The sequence below is a fragment of the Schistocerca gregaria genome, chromosome 7, assembly GCF_023897955.1.
Source record: "Schistocerca gregaria isolate iqSchGreg1 chromosome 7, iqSchGreg1.2, whole genome shotgun sequence".
Taxonomy (NCBI): Eukaryota; Metazoa; Arthropoda; class Insecta; order Orthoptera; family Acrididae; genus Schistocerca; species Schistocerca gregaria.
Genome location: NC_064926.1, coordinates 494,019,813 through 494,037,304, shown reverse-complemented (window position 1 = coordinate 494,037,304; position 17,492 = coordinate 494,019,813). Strand labels below are relative to the sequence as shown.

Here is a 17,492-nt window from a genome sequence, read left to right as displayed (position 1 = left end):
GAGCCGATATTTCGACAGCTGTTATCCCTTCCATACACATACAGATTGATCACCTGGGGATGGCAAACCTGTAGTGACAATAACTCCCTTGCCCAGTATACTTAAAGAGTCTCACCAGGGCCTTCACAGACAGGCACTATACCCCCGTACTTATATGCAAACAGATCTCCTATGCCATTTGTCCACGTACCTCCAATCTCCCACCACCCCCAAGAACATGCTACAAAGGAGTTCCCCCTTTCTCGTTTAAACAGTACCACCCATGGAATGGAACAACTGAACTACATCTTTCATCAGGGCTTTGATTACCAATTACCATGCCCTGAAATTCAGGACATCCTACCAAAAATTCTTCCCACCCCTCCTGAAGTGGTGTTCCGTAGCCCACTCAACCTCCTAAACACCCTATTCCAGCCTTATATCACTCTCAATCCCAACCAATTGGACAGGGATCATGTACCTGTGGAATGTCAAGGTGCAAGACCTGCCCAATTCACTCACCCTGGGATCCCTATTTCAGTCCTGTCACAGGCTTATTCTACCTGATCAGGGGCCAGCCTACCTGTAAATGCAGCCATGTCATAAACCAGCTCTGTTGCAATCATTGAACAGCTTTAATTACCAACCATCTGTCCACCAGGATGAATGACCACAGCCGTCTGACGCCATGAGCAAAGTTGATAACTGTGTGGTATGACATGTACCTGAACATAACACGCTTGATTTCAATGTCTGCTTCATAACCCAGACCATATGGATCCTCACCTCCACCAACGACACTTATGAACAGATTGGAGTTATTCTTACAATACATTCTCTGCTCCTGAATTTAACCTGGCCTCAGCCTAAGGTAAGCTACGGTCTCCACGCCCTCCACCCAACAGTTTCCACCCCTTCTATTCTACCATCTCCTCCCTACTCATGTCCCCTCAATCCTCTTCATTTGCTACCCTATGCCAATGCACCCACCTATCCTTTCCCACTACCCGTCCTCCCAACGATGCGCCTCGATGGCAGTCTTGTCATGCCTCCCCTTACTTCCTGCATGCTGCTCGAGACAGTGCTCTTCTCTCTCCCCACTCTGTACCCTATTACCCCTTCTCCTTCCCTGCACCCTTTATATTGCTGCTTCTGTTCAATGTGTCTGTTGCATTTCAGTCCAAGCCTCGGAGATGATAATCATGTGCGATGGAGGTGGGCTTGCTTGCGTGAATAAATGAGTATGTGTTTCCTTTTCTGAAGAAGACTTTGGCCGAAAGCTGAAAATGTAACAATTTTTTCATTGTACCTCTCTGCAACTCAGCATGACATCTCATATGTACGGTGAGCACCAATTTACCTTTTCCTTATATAGTTGATATGTAACATCACAAGTGTCCTTGCCTTTGAATGGGTAGAATATGACAGCACCTGGAGTGTGGTCGGAGTGTGGGTAGGAATATAGAACAGGTCTTTCATCTGGGCCAACCATATGGGAATGAATCATGTGTGCAGGATTGGGATGGACAAGGATAATCTGTGGACTAGTGTGTGGCAGAACATTACTTTGAGGGATGCGGGTAGGACTTTAGCTAGGTTAGCACCCATCTCGGGGTACGACAAGAGATAGTTGAAAAAATTCTGGTTGGTAGATGGTTAACAGGTTTATTGGTGTCATAGGAGCAGATGGTACAGATTTGTTTGTGGATGAGCTGGATAGAATAATCCATATAAAAATTTCATCAATCAATCTGAACCAGAAAAGAGATTTTAGGTGTTGACTGGGTAGGACAAATTCCTCCAGATAGCCCATAAAAGTTGACAATGGACGATCCCATGAGACTTCTCATGACAGTACCATGGAGCTGTTTGTAGACATGGCTTTTGGAACTGAAATAATAGTGGACCAGGATGTGGTTGGCTATGAGGATTAAAAAGAGGTGGTGGATTTGTTATCAGGAGGATGTTGGGAAAGACATGGGGGATGTTGGTGTAAAAGGATGTTGCATCCACAGTACCCTACAAGGAGTCGGGTGGTAACAGGTCAGAAAATGTATTGAGGTGGTGATGAAATGAGCACTGTGTTGAATATAGGAAGGGAGGTTACAAACAAATACCACAAGAGGCCACTACCATACAGGCACAACCACTCGCTGGGCACCACTCAGTTTTGAGCAGCAGCCCCCACATAATTACACTACAGAACCCAGCCTCTACATAATTACACTACAGAACACAGTTCTGGTCTGAAGATTACACTCAGACACAGCAGTCGCTATTTATGGAGTAATAGGACAGTCAGTCATGAGGGTCTGCACGATTACTTTTAGTCACAGTGAGAATATCACAGACTGCTAAAGGACACTGAAGTTATTTAGTTTTCATAGTTTTATGTATAGGACATCCAGTGCCACATATCAAACTGTTACCAAAGTTAAGTACCACACATAGTACTGCCCTGTCAAGCAAGTGTTTAATTAGTAGGACTAACATGCAACTGCCACCCATTTTAATGAACTATAGCAATAAACAAGTTTTCTGCTATGATGGATGTTTGAGGTGAATTAATGGTAACATTTAGTTAGTTACAACATTCCAACACTTCCACTGCCAGTAATGTAATTGATCAGATTCTTTGTCTACAACTGGAGCCTCTCTAATCTTTCTCGTTTCATTGGAAGATACGATGAGAAAGTGAGACATGTTTGTGCAGATATAGCGAGTAGTTAAGAGTCTTTGTAACTCATATGGGCAGATGGATATTGTATTACTGTGGAACGTGAATTACTGTGAATCATGTTTTGAGTATTTAAAGAAAATCCATACACTACCACAATTGAACTTTTATTATTTAGCAGTTAAAGAGACCCATCTAACAATTACAATTTTTGAAAGTTCCTGATTTCTTTGTATAGGAAAAACTCGAGACAAGGATCATACCCTGAAGAAGATAATGTACCAGAATATTTAGGAAAATCCTAGGTAATACATGGGTTGATGGACAATGGCGAATGAGAGCAAATGAGGACTTGTACAGCAAGACATAACCTATCACAGCATCCATTAAGAACAGATGGTTGTTATTTTACGGTCATCTCATGAGGATGGACGGTGACTGACTAACAAAAAGAATATGGAGTTTCATCCGATTTAAGAAAACAAGGGCGAGATGGTTTGAAGAATGTGAAAACGATCTTATGCAGATTGGTATCTAAGAGAGAGAAATTCCTGACAGGAACAAATTTAGAAGATTGGTGAACAACTACCAAGGTTTTAAAATGGCATCAACATCCAAAATATGTAGAGCACCTTTGCCCGAAGAGCAGGCACTTCTTGGTGGGCTCAGAAGATACTGGCAGGAAGTCAAAGCTGGAACAAGAACAAGACCTACACACTAAAATGAGATTGGTCGTTGCCACGCATTGAGCATTACTTCTTTCAAGTTGAAGCAAAATGACTAACATCAACTAAAAGCAATAAACATGTTATTGAAACGTAACCTTCTATTGAAAGATCACATCACAAAAGGCAAATGCTGATTTTCGAGGCATACTGCATCGAGGAATTTCACTCAGGGAATCAGCTGAGTAAAATCTTTGTTTGGGAGCTCTGTTTTGACAAATATCTTACCTGCCATCTTCTGATGAAGCACATGGACTCTGCCAAATGCTGCTAAATACGTTTCATCTCCCAGAACTGTACTAGGTGAGCCAATTGCGATTGCTTGGAAATGGAAGTCGCAGGTTGTGGGAGTAGAGGTAGTGGGAGAGTGGCTGTGCATTGATTCCTGCGACTGCAATTCCATATTGTCCAGTGCTCGTGTTCTGATCGAGGAATGCATCTAGTGAATTTTTGATGCATCATTCTAAGAGGGGTCATGATGAAATCTGGTGTCTGTTCATGAGATTTTCGTAAAATCTATGCTATGCTATGCTGTGCTGCCTTTGACTCTTCTGTGTAGCTGTGGCAGACATTCTTCATGTACTCTTCACATTTCTGAGAGATGCAATGTTGCATTTTGCCAGTGTATTGGTGGCCACAAGTGCACGTAATGTGTTCATGCCAGGTGTTTTAGTCCCAAAAGATATTTTGTGGCATCCAGCAGGGTAGAAAATTTTGTCAAGATCCTTGCAACCTTGGCATAGGGCATATGGTAGGAGAAATAAGCCTTTGTTGTCAACTTGTGCCATTTCCTTCTCTTCCATGATCTGTCATGAGAGTGTGTTTTATTTGCATCCTCAGAGTAGCTGTCCCAATGGAAAATTTCATATAGATGATGTAACATAGAGGGCCGGCTTCATTTATGACAGAGGGCTTGGACTCTGAGCATTAGCATGCAACGAAGTCCTACATGGGATGTTGGCAATTAGCTACATTTAGGTAGAGGTCTGTATGTGTCTTCTTACAGTATACAGAGTGCTCGTATGCACTTCATTTAAAAAACACTTTCAAATTTGCTGGTGACCCTGTAATTCTGTTAGACATGGCAACACAGTCGATCAATTTAATGGAATAGGTATTGTCTTGAAAAGAGGTTATATGATGAACACAACAAAAGTAAAACCAATAATGTAATGTAGTTGACTGAAATTAGCCAATGCTCAGGAAACTGGATCAGAAAATAAGACACAAAATAGTAGACAAGTTTTGCTATTTGCATGGCAAAAAACTGATGATGGCTGTACTAGAGAGGATATAATATGTAGACTCACAATAGCAAACAATGCATTTGTGAAAATGATAAATTTGCTATCAAATATAAATTTAATTAATGTTAGGAAGTCCAGTGAATAGCTATTTATCTGAAACGCAATCTTCTACAAAATCGAAATGTGGCCAATATTAACAGTTGAGACAAGGGAGAACAGAAGCTTGTGAAATGTGATGCAACAGAAAAGTGCTGAAGATTAGATGAGTAGATCAGATTACTAAAAGGTGGTACTGAATAAAATTGGGGAACAGAAATTCATGGCACAACTTGACTCAATAAAGGAATTAATTAACAGCATACACCCTGAGGAAGAGAAAGTGTGTGTTTTGGGGATTGTACAGGAAAACTAAGACTTGAATAGAGTAAGCAGGTTGAAACTGGATGTAGGTTGCAGTAATTATGAAGAGATTGAAAGGACTTCTGATTCATTCAGTCTCAATTTATAACGAAGTAGACTGTGAATACAGTTTATTAATCCCTACTACTGTGCATGCCCAAAAAAAGAGTACGCATGCCGAAGCATTCAGAATTAAATGACTAACTTTTGTAAGCAAGAAATTGCTCTTATGAAGGAATAAGGGATAAATTACTTTGCGGAGCTACTATATATTACTGACACTCTCTGCAGCGTGTGGTCCAGTAGTTAGTGCCCTGCCTCTAGATTGGGGCCTGGTTCGATTCTCAGGCAGGTCAGAGATTTTCTTTGCTCATTTGTTTTGTCCTAACCGTTTTCTCTCACCCTCATGTGCAAATTGCCGAAGTCTCATCAAACAGAAAGGCTTGCACCAGGAGGCCAAACAACCCTAGATGGGGTCCCCCGGCCAACAATACCATACTACCATTTCATTTTTTTCCATTATTAATATTACCAATATTTTTTAGAGAAAACAATGTTTTCTACTATTTGTTGAGGATTACCTCTGCTTATTCAAACTGACCTTAGTAGTCAAATATTTCATTAATCAAGTCTTTGTATTTCATTAATTACATCTGGAAGTCATCTTACTCAATTTATAAGTAGGAAATAGGTACATAAACAATATCCGGAAGACTGTAGCTCAGATTGCAAACTTGTGTTCTTCAGAAGATAACAACAAACACAATATTGTTGTTTTCCTTTTTATTTAAAAAACCCCATCATTTTCTTCTCTTAAACTTTTTTTTATCTAAGTGAATTACCATCCAAAACTGATGTATCAAGAATCACTCTTTTCTCACTATGTTGTGTGCACATTTTCTATTGGCTGAAATTACCATGTTCTAACAATCATCATTTGGAGATAATTTAATGTATGAAAACTGACTGACCTCTTGCTAAACATCCATTTATAAGTAGTTTCACATAAATCTTCCTTCAGCGTTAGGTTCAAACATAGTTTTGGGGTGTACTAACTACATTGCATTACATCAAATACCAAAAAGTTATATTAATATTTTATTCTCTGTTCATATTCTAATTGCAGTGGTGTGAGATGACATACTTTTGCTATTGTTCTACAGGTTGATATTTTGAGATAGTAAAAAGAGAACGAAGATGCACTTCAAGCTTGTAGATATAAATAAAACAGTTTTAGTAAATAAATACGCAGTGTCTAAAGTATAATAAATAAATAAATGACATGTTTATGATTACAGAATTACAGAGTGTGGTTAAGACCATTTAATATTAATAAATTCTGCATTTTTATAAATGTAAATAAAAAAAAATCACATATCAAAAGACTACTATATGAATAAACTGATTTCACCATTGTGTCGCACCATATAAAATATTCCTTCCAAAGCCATTAATTACTTAGGACTTCATACTTCAATTTTTACTGCACGCTTCAGCAATTTCACCTGCATAACAGGTTAAGCCTCCCATATACCTAATAGCAAAGGAGTTAGGTGGAAAGGTATACAGTAAAATCTCATCACAACAAACAATTTCATCAACATACATATCACATTTCTTAAAGAAAATGTCTTATACCTACTGATAGAGTTACATGCAAGTCCAACATTAAATATTATTTTCAGATGTTTTACCATTATACTGGCTTAAGTAACTGCATGGTAGGTAAACAACACAAGGCAGTAAGCGTCTATACATTATCTACAGCCATGCTTACTAGGGAATTACTTTAACTGTATAACACGTTTAGATAGATTTGTTGCTTTGAGATTCTACTGTGTCAAGAAAATAATAGCAGCCAATGACACTTCCCAACACTGTAGCTGTTATTATTACTACTTTAAAATACAACTCTGTAATCACTTAAATTGGAAAATTCATGTAATGTACTGCTGCTACAGAAGTAATAAGGCGCAAATTGTTTCTTAAGCATCTACTATTTTTTTCAGAAACAAATAAAACTGAAATTTATGAAATTACAAAATACATTGGAGCTGCACAAAAGCAAATGGAAGTGATATCTTACATGTAATGGGCAAGGTACAATGTCAGAACATATTGCTCATCAAAGAAAGACATAGATTTCTCTTTTTAACACATTATTCACTGGAATTCACTGATGACAATGATTGTTTCCCCTCTTTAAAAGTACTGCACTTACTGAACTTGAATATTTACACATTAACTTAACTATTTCAATATGCTAATACTTGAGTATTCAATACTCTCATGGGCAAATGTACAAAATAAATTACAATTACGATACTTCAGTATTTCATACTGTACAATCACACATTTACATTGGCTGTAAACATTATTATATGCATCAATACATCGAATATATTAAATGCTGCACTGGAGATTTCAACAATATAAAAAAATTACATTTGGCTAAGCCACTTTTCCTAACACACATTCAAATGGACAAATAACAAACTTGGCATGCAGAAAAATAGTTTCCACTTTTTCATTTCTGACTAGCATAAAAATAGACTTTCTTTTTTTTTTACCATATGAATTATTCCTTAGACCTAAAACAAAAATTAACATCCCTTAAATCGACCGAGCGTTGCAATCTTATTTTCTCTGTCCACACCCATATAACAGAAACCAGTACAGATTTAGCATCCATTTTGTACTTTTTGTTTTCTTAATGGCTAATAATATTAGTTCATAAAAGTTCATCTATTCTGCAAACATTAATCTGTCTCTCTCTATCTCACTCACACACATACATGCACACTCACACCCAAATACATATTCCCCCATTTATTTACAAACTGTAAAATCACAACACACATCTCTGTACGACAATAGCCACCGGACTGTCCGAATAAAATATCAGTAAATGTAGAATGTTACAACTTATACATAAAACAGCTTAAAGCTGAAGATAGTGCAGTTAAGAATTACAGTGCCAATATGGCACTTCACAAAAAATTCTAATGAAAGTCAAATGAGTACTTGCATGTTACTCCTAATGTACAACGTAAACAAGTATTCATTAATATAGGTAAAATGAGAGTACTCTGATAAGTTTCAGTGGTCTATAAGGAACTCAATTAGTTCATAATGTGAGATATGTGTTCTTTTCTGCCTGCCATAACAAATATAGTACATATTCACATATTCTTTCATCCTCCATCACAATCTCAAGTAAACATATACTGATTTTTGGCTCTATAAATCTCCTTGGATACTATATACCAGTTATATGTCAAGATAAGTGCTGTCTGCATATTCCATTCCATTGTACAGTGGGCAATTAACTGTCCAGACACACTCAAAACTGTAAAGTAAGTCACCAAGGCCATCACAGAAAATATACCCACTGATAGCTGCAAGAGAATTCTGCAGCTATGTAAGTGCAAGAAAACTCACAAGTCACAAATTGATAAGGTCTACTTCAGGATTTTAGCTTATTCATGTAACAAACCCTCAGATGGATGGTCAAATGATGCTTATTCATTAATTGGTATTTCATATCAGGCTACAAATGCAAGATGCATATGTAGCAATTCATGTGTGCACGCACACGTGCATGCATAGTATGTACACACGTGCCCGCCCGCCCGCACACACACACACACACACACACACACACACACACACACCACAAACAAATTCTAAATGTACATGTAAGAAACAAACTAATGAGCCAAGGGGCTATTAAGAAGCTCATTATGGTGGCAGAAACGAAACTAAACGGCATGTCACTTGCTGTGACGTAATTTGCATCATTTGCACCATCTGGGGGTGGGGGTTGGGACACTCTTACCACAAAGAGCACTCCATATGCACAACAAACATTGCCTCATATCATTTCTAGCAACTCTGATGTTTTTACATCATGAGTGGCATCCACACCAAAAGGTACAAGCTAACACGAAGTATCATCATATGTTATACCATTTTACAATCTAGCATATGCCAAACTCCAAGGCATTTTCAAACCTAACTTTGTAAAATAAATAAATAAATAAATAAAACCAAATTAATCACAGATTAAATCAAAGCACATCACAACTTAACATACACTTTACAGGTCTAACTGGTATCTTTCTTTAGTCAAAACAAAAATATGTTTTGAATGATGGAAATTTGGTAGCACACTTTGACAAACAATTAAAAATATGAAATAAGTACTGCCTGAGAAACGTCAACCCGTGGAGCTGGCTTATAACCACAAACCTCATTTTCCCAACCCCCACTACAGGAGCCATTCTCAAGGATTCAATATAGTTGGCTTTTTGCGATGTCTCCGACCTGGTTCCAGAAGGTAAGAGAGATCTAGGGGCTGTTTACTGGGCAATCTTGCTAAGAGGCGAAGTAGTATGAGATTCAGACGCTGTCTCTGGCTTGCTCTCTGCAAATAAAACAAAGAGTATCACTTAAACAAAAGTTTCCACTATGAGAAATGTAATGATAAATCTCAATTCTGAGTCACAATAGGTATCACCAGAACAACATGATATCTCTCTCTCCCCTCCCCTCTCTCACATACAAAAATCTTTTTTTATAATTTTATTTAATATTACAAGTAAAAATAATTACAAATGATTTTGAAATGTGATGGAAACATAGCAGCAATAGTAGAGAAAAAATAACACAATTTATACATTTCTAGGTTACAGTCCTGATAAAACATTGTTAAATTTGTTATGTTACACCATGAACACAGAAACATTACATTCATTTGAGTGTGTCTAAACTGAGATAGGTTAGCACTAATTGTTTTCTTCTGTGAATCTCTTATCTTTGAATCCTACACGAGATCACCCAAGTCCCCTTCACTTCCATATCATTCATTTCTGAGGTTTCAGCCATGTCAGTCTAGTGGTAAAGTACATGCTTGGAAATCTCAAGGTTGCGGGATTGCATCCCACTAGGACCACGGAATTTTCAGTCTGCGTTCAATCTCATCTTTACCCCTCAAAAATGTGAGGAGTCACTAGGAACGACGAGGTTCAGATTTCAAGTTAAGCTGTAGGTCCCATTCCCTCGGCTGGATAACTGGGGTTAATCAGGGACACCAAAGCTGTTGAAGTGGTGTCTAAGACTTGCACCAGGCCACTGACCCAGGTGCAAACATGATTATTTCCAAAGTCTGACCTCTCCAAAGTTACACGTGTTGTGAGACACATTTGAGTGGTAATGAACAGTTTTGTTTGTTATTTCCTGTCATGTGTGTACCATACAGTCTTTACAAAAGCCCATAAGCATTTCCAATTTGTTGTAAAATGTTGAAGAAAGACAGGATCCAAAGTCACTTCTCACAGTACAGTCTAAATTGATAAATTTCCTTAACTTCACTTAAACTATGCCATAAACATTAATGGGAATGGTTCAGGGTCATTTGAGTTATACTGAAGATCATTGTGAGCATCTGCTCAGTAAATGCAGAGAGCTTTGGAAGTGAAATATACTCACAAGCCCAAAATGTACTTTTGTGTGGTTCAATTTTTGTCACTATTTCCTTTGAGTCCCTCAACTTCCACTTATTTCCTGCCTGCTTATCCGTTTCAGACTTCCATTTTTTATCACTACACCACCAATCTTTTACTAATTTCTTTGTCTTGAGACCAGTTGGGGGCAACTTTCCTTTCCAACTATTTATTTATTTGAAGACAACTACTCACCATATAGCTGACGCATTCAGTGCTCAACAGGCAAATAACAAGATTGAGGACACTGCTGAATTTCAGGCAATATCCTTACCTATACCACAACTACCACTGTCCCAACATTGTAATCTGACTGGAGTATGAGTCAGGTGGATTGGGTGAGAGGAGAACAGAGATGGGAAAGGAACAAGAAATAATAGAGAGAAGGGTGCTTGAAGGGTGAAAGGAAGAGGCTGGAAGGGAACAGCACAGGAATGTGGCTTAGGTAGGGTATTGGGGAGGGGGAATAGAAGAGAATAAAAGAGAGACCACAGGGAGATGAGGAGAGTTCATCACCCAGTGACAGAAAGTGCTACAAAGCACTTGTTGACTTCAATAGCTGCTTCACAGTCCGTGTCATCTAAGCCCTCTGCTTCCAGCTTCTCTCAATTACAAAGATGGGAAATGTGCTAAGAAATCATGCTTCAATTCCACAATCCTCCCAGCTTCAACCTCTACTAGACTAGACCCTGTCTTTCAACCTAACCTACCCTTGTACCCACACATCCCACTTCATTAATCTAGACTCACACTTTCCTCTCTGCTGTCTCCACTTTTATCATGTGCCACATACAACCACATCTACCTGCCTCACTGCTGCCTCACTCACTTGTTGCCTTTCCACCTTTTCCTTTCAGCTGTCAACCATCCAACAAAATACCTCACCCAAGTCAGGCAGCAGCACTGAGGCAACATAGTCAGTCAGGACAATGTACCCATGACTGTGTGTGCATGTTCTGAAAGATTGATGTGGAGGAGGACAGCATGAAAGATTATGTATGTTTTTAATCTCGTTTATGTGGCTATGACCACTCAATCTCTCAACTGAATGAAGAACAGTTAACTTTACTCATTGCATTATTTGTTTTCCAGACAGGACCAGGTTTTTCCTGTATCATATTACTCACTTCTTCACTTTTATTAGTTACCGAAAAATGTAATTAAAATGTGTATCTTCATCATAGGCCCAAAACCAATAAAATTACACATCACTGTGACATTGCAGGCAAAACTCCACACAGAAAAATTTGCTGGAACACACATAGATTAGGCAACAAGACTGTGTCGCCACTCATTCAGTTGCTTTTGGACAGTGCCCCCACAATTTGTAGGAAAAAGAGTTCCGATTTTCATGTAGAACTAATTATTTTTCTCACAGTTACAAACTCCAATACTGAAAAATCCAAAGAACAAAATAATAGAGCCATCAAACTCATGTTTTTTCCATGAACACTGTTGCTTTGTGCACACACATAATTATTCTCCAATATTCAGCTTCTCTGGTGCATCACAACTCTTGTCAGGAGGAAAACCCATAAACCTCTCCCATCTGAATACCACATTATTATTATATTAAAAACAAAGATTCCAAGACTTACCAAGCGGGAAAGCGCCGGCAGACAGGCACATGAACAAAACACACAAACAGAATTACGAGCTTTCGCAACTGGCAGTTGCGAAAGCTCGTAATTCTGTGTGTGTGTTTGTGTGTTTTGTTCATGTGCCTGTCTGCCGGCGCTTTCCCGCTTGGTAAGTCTTGGAATCTTTGTTTTTAATATATTTTTCCCATGTGGAAGTTTCTTTCTATTTTATTTACAACCACATTATTATTATTATTATTATTATATGCACTAACAATTTTAACATGTTTGACAATTAATTCTTTAGTCTTTCCATATCAAACGCGTTGCTCAACTCCAGAATTTACAGATAAATTGATATTTTGTATCACTACACAAAAACATTTAATACCTCCATATAATGTTGCAAATTTATGACAAGCTGCAGTGCATAAATATGTGGCAGGCTTGAAAAAACATTGTTTTCTTCGGTCTAAAACAACCTATGTATATCAATTATCACGAATATGGATTATCTAACACCACGGGTAAATTCTGTCAAAAAGTGACACTACAAATGGTCTAGACTAGGACACTGCTTGTTTTTAATAAGGAGAAGGGCTTAGGTACTACGACAGCTTTAAATGATGATGATTTCTATGTGTATTTGTTTTTAAATGACACATGTGAAGCTGAATTCTTGAAAAATATGCTAAGTTTGGGATTCAAAGTAAAAGAGTTAGAAATAGCTAAAAACTATTTGGGGATGGAAATCAAATACGATAAAATTAAGAGGTATGTACATGTTTAAGTCAAGATCATGCTCATTAGCTGCTGGAAAGGTTCAGACCGTAAACACTTTTACTTAAACTTAACTTGATTTTCTAAGTGAAAAAGAAAACAAGGTTTATGATGTTGCTTATCAAGTCTGAAAAGGTAGCTACATGTATCTGTCTGTACTTACAAGACCAGACGTTTCTTTCGGTGTGAGCTATTTAAGCCAGTATTCTGACATGAACTAGAAATGGGTTAAGAGAATTTTGAGCTATTTTAAAGAAACTAAGATTTATTGTCTTCAAGTTTACGAAAGGGCATTTACAATATGTGGTTTTGTAGATGCAGATATGCAAATTGTTCCTTCAACAGGAAATCATACAATAGTTTTGTTTTTAAACTGTGTGTCTCTGCAGTTCTATGGCAGAGCACTAAACAGGAAACTGTTGCTCTTTCTAGAACATGGGCTGAGCATATGGCTCTTTCTGAGTTTTGTCAAGAGGCCATTTATTTAAGAAGAGTATTTTATGGACTGATACACTGTAACAATTGTGTAACTTTGTTTAATGGTAACCAGAGTGCTTAAAATTTGTCTGTTGATATTCAGCATCACTTTATAAGGGAAGTAGTATCCAACAAAGTCGTAAAAACATTTGACTTACAGAAAAATGATATGCCAGCAGATATAATGACAAAAGTATTAAGAAAAGGAAGACATTGTGAATGCCTTGATTGTATGGGTCTAGGTACTTTTAAGACCGCCATCTGCATGTTTTGAAGTGGGGTCTCTAAGAGCCATGATCTTTTGTATGTCTTTGTATGCCAGTGAATTCACCTTGCCTTGTCATGTTCTCTGTGATGTGTGTGTGTGTGTGTGTGTGTGTGTGTGTGTGTGTGTGTGTGTGTGTGTGTATCGTGTGCGTGTCATGTCTGCTGTATATCATATAGCACTGAGTGCAGTATAATGTGCGAGTTCCTCTTAACACGAAGAGGTCTAATAAAGTTCAGGCGTATGTCTCAGTGTTCTCAATACATGTAGATAGATAGAACACTAAATACAGCAACCTACAAACTGATCATTTCCATACTTTGGTTGTTTACAGCACCCCATAAATGACTTAGACTTTCAGTGAGATAATGCACCATTCCATTCTGTCTTGCACCACCCCATTCTCACCAAATGTTTCAGAACGGCTTGGGGCTGCCTGTGTGGCTTTCCTGAGTGACTCACCTCCATCCCACATAGAACACCTGGGACACAACCAAGGGAGATGTGCCACATCCTAGACTGGAGGCAGCAATTGACTGCTTGTGGATCAGGGTATCTTAACTTGTCGTGCACTCCATGCCAGGACATTTGTCATTGACATCAGGTAGGAAGCATGTGTTACATGCTGCCTGTAATTCACTTTTCCATGAACGTTTAAACAAAACAATCACTACAATAAACACACAATGGAATGAGAGTTAAAAAAAAAAACTTGTACCTACCAGGCAATAGCAGACGGGAAAAATCAGAAATCATGAGTTTTCTCTACCAAGCAAGAGAGAGTTACAAATCATGTTCCCCTTGATGTGAAGCCCAGAAATGCTTCTAATTAACTTTTTAATAGTGTTATAGTGGCTTTCAAACCCTTCCTATCTTCTGCTAGGTGGAAAAACCTCTGGTTCTTTTCATTTGATTAATTATCCCCTCTCCTACCTCTCCCACACAAACTTTTGCAGTTAGTTGTGTGGGAGAGAAACATTTGTTACCAGTATCTGAGCTATTGGCCAAATATAAAATGGAAGAGGATAACTGCTTTTATTTTATCTCTAATAAGGAATATTAATATTCACAACTCCCTAGCTTTACCTAATTCAAGAATCTATTAGTGGTTATCATTTGAATAATTGTGGAAATTGTGATAGTGGAGGAAGAGCTTATCACAAATAGATACAAATGTATTCCTAAAACACTAGATTGAAATAAATGAAATACTGGGGCCACTAGATGCATCTGCATAAAGATATTTTCATACGTATTGTAACCTGAATACAGCAACCAGTCACATATGTGAAGTTTGTTTACATTTAAACATTACCTTACTTGTGGCTGGTTGCTGTTTTTAAATCACAATGTGTTTTGGACAAGATTGTGGGAAAGATATGTGCCACACAAATATATCCTTCGAACACAGAACAATAAATTGTGTATTTTGAAATAGTTGTGCTTACAAAATATATAGTAAATAAATGAGTAGTATAAAGATAATAGTATAATGTTACATTATGTAGTATGTTTAAAAACACTTCTAAGCTGTGCAATGCAGCCACTGAAACAACACAAAGCAAAATTTACAGAAGATAAGCACAACAGCAGAACATTAGCATTCACCATAAAAATAACAGTCTTCACACAAACAAGCTACAGTAATGATGTTAACAATGTTGGAATGTTCTACTCACAGTAACATATTATGCACACAAATTTGTTTTAAATTAATGAAGCTGCACTGAAATGCATAAGACTGAGAGGATGAATGGAAAACTCACAAACAAACAAATTTTTTCAGGCACTGTGAAAACTATTTTGCCTTTCATTTTAAAGCTGAGCAACACAATCTGCGTGTCTCAAATACAATGATGTGGTTAATGCTCTCTGTGGCAATATAAAGAAAAGGGGGGAGAACTTACACTTCATAGGCTGCCATAAATCCTTCCTAAATTAACAATGGGTTATAAACCATGGGGCAAGAGAAGTATCGAAAGACCAAGGAAGAGATGGTGAGATTAGAACAGGCTCTTGGCCTAACCCTAGAGAGACAAAAAACGAAGAAGAAGAAGAAGAAAACTCAAATTTAGGGTGACATATTGTTTTAGAGTACCACCTGCACCAAGCAATAGATATTATAACTTTCTTTTGCAATATAAAAGATTTTCTGAGGGTGAAGATAAATGGCTTGAAACTTGAATAAATTAACCTGTTCGATTGAGACTTCTACACAGCAGTCTTTTTTTTTTTTTTTTAATATTTTTATACATGATATGGTGTAGATTGCACAAAAATTGTTAGCATGCACCAAATCAATTAACCATTCAGTTATTTATTACAATTTTTTCCATCTTCGCTACTGTGAGAGCTCTACTACTGAACACTGATAGCTCTTAAGGTATGCATTTTAAGCCCATGCTTACTGGACTTTTTTTCTTGTTTTGGTCCATACTATCTCGTTTCAAAACATAAAAAGCAAAGAGCTTGCAGTAGAAAAGGTGTGCTTCACATTACCTAAATTGAACAAGTGCTTGTAGCTTTTAAGGTGTCCATTTCAGTGCCCACATTTACTACATTTTTTCCCCTTCCTTTGGTCTATACTGCCACTTCTGAAAAAGTGCGTGTTCAGCGGGGACAATGTAGCCACACAAGTGTGTGTGTGTGTGTCAGGTGGTTGGAGTGGGGGGAGGGCAGGAGGCACCCGGCTGTATTTGTACTCTTATCTCATTAAAGGATTTGTCCACAGGCTAGCAAAGTTTTCATTCTTTTTTGTGTGCCCGTCAAAAACTCATTACTTCCACTATTCTGTAAGTAGTCTCCCTTACCTCCAAATTATACATATGTATACTACCTTCCTGTCCACAGCTATGCCTGCATACATATATGTCACATATATTTAATGCTGCCAAAACTCTGATTCTATAGTATGTTATAAAACGAAACTCCAGAGAGGGTATCTGATGTATGTAACTGTGTGACATTACCTTTGGTCCAAAACATGGTGGCAAAGCTATTGGCTTGTTGCAGCACTCATTCTTAAGATCTGAGTGATACATTGAACAACATATGTAAGAGACAGTTTGTACTTCATGCCTTTAAATTATTGCAAGTCAATTAAGTACAGATCGTTTTTTACTTGTAACCCCATCTCATCTCAATTACCCTACGAGTTATAGGGATATCTTATCCCACAGTATTTTTGTACAAATAATGAGTTGGGCCCCCTCTTAAGCTGTCCCAATGCACAATGCATAATCGTACACAGTGTCACTGCTGAGCAATGCTTACAGAGGGGCATAAGCAGGAATGTACATTATGAACCATGCTAGTGATGTAGCCCTATATCTTACATTATGCAATGAAAAATTCGGACGTAAGGATTAAACACATCGAAGACTGTACAAGCATTGTACTCATTACTCTGAATTGTATCATATAGCAAACATCAACTGATGAACTCATTTTTGCAAATAAAATACAATTCAACAGGCAAAGAGTAAATAGCTTTTCCAAAGGGTAAATATTTTCCCCTAATTTATGAGATATTCTTCAAATCAGTAAGTATCTTGTACTACACACTTGCTAAAGTAGCCTAATGTTCTTCCTCAAGGTTCAAGTTATACCCTAATCAAATTTGATGGAAACCGGTTCAGCAGGTTAGTAATAATAAATTCAAATGCCATGAATGATGCAGCAGTTTCCACTGATCTCAGAGTTTATGATATCATACATCCAGAACTATGTGTCGTACAATGATATAATTTTGCATATAAATTCAGTGGTGTATGTGACAATGTAGTAAAGAAGTAATAAATTAAGATGTCTTGTCTGATGAGAAAATGAACAGCGAAAATGTAGTAAGTGATAAACTTTT

The 17,492-nt window shown here is 37.6% G+C and overlaps 1 protein-coding gene across 3 annotated transcripts in view; it reads right to left on the bottom strand.

Annotated features, from left to right (window-relative positions):
* Nucleotides 1-6,112: 6,112 nt before the first annotated feature.
* LOC126281722 (histone-lysine N-methyltransferase ash1) overlaps nt 6,113-17,492 on the bottom strand; it is a 322,515-nt gene continuing 311,135 nt past the window's right edge. For all 3 annotated transcript variants that reach the window (XM_049980899.1, XM_049980898.1, XM_049980900.1), the window contains one exon: nt 6,113-9,453. In XM_049980899.1, the coding sequence (XP_049836856.1) occupies nt 9,313-9,453 (141 nt within the window). In that variant the 3' untranslated portion in view covers nt 6,113-9,312. The remainder of the gene's footprint in view (nt 9,454-17,492) is intronic.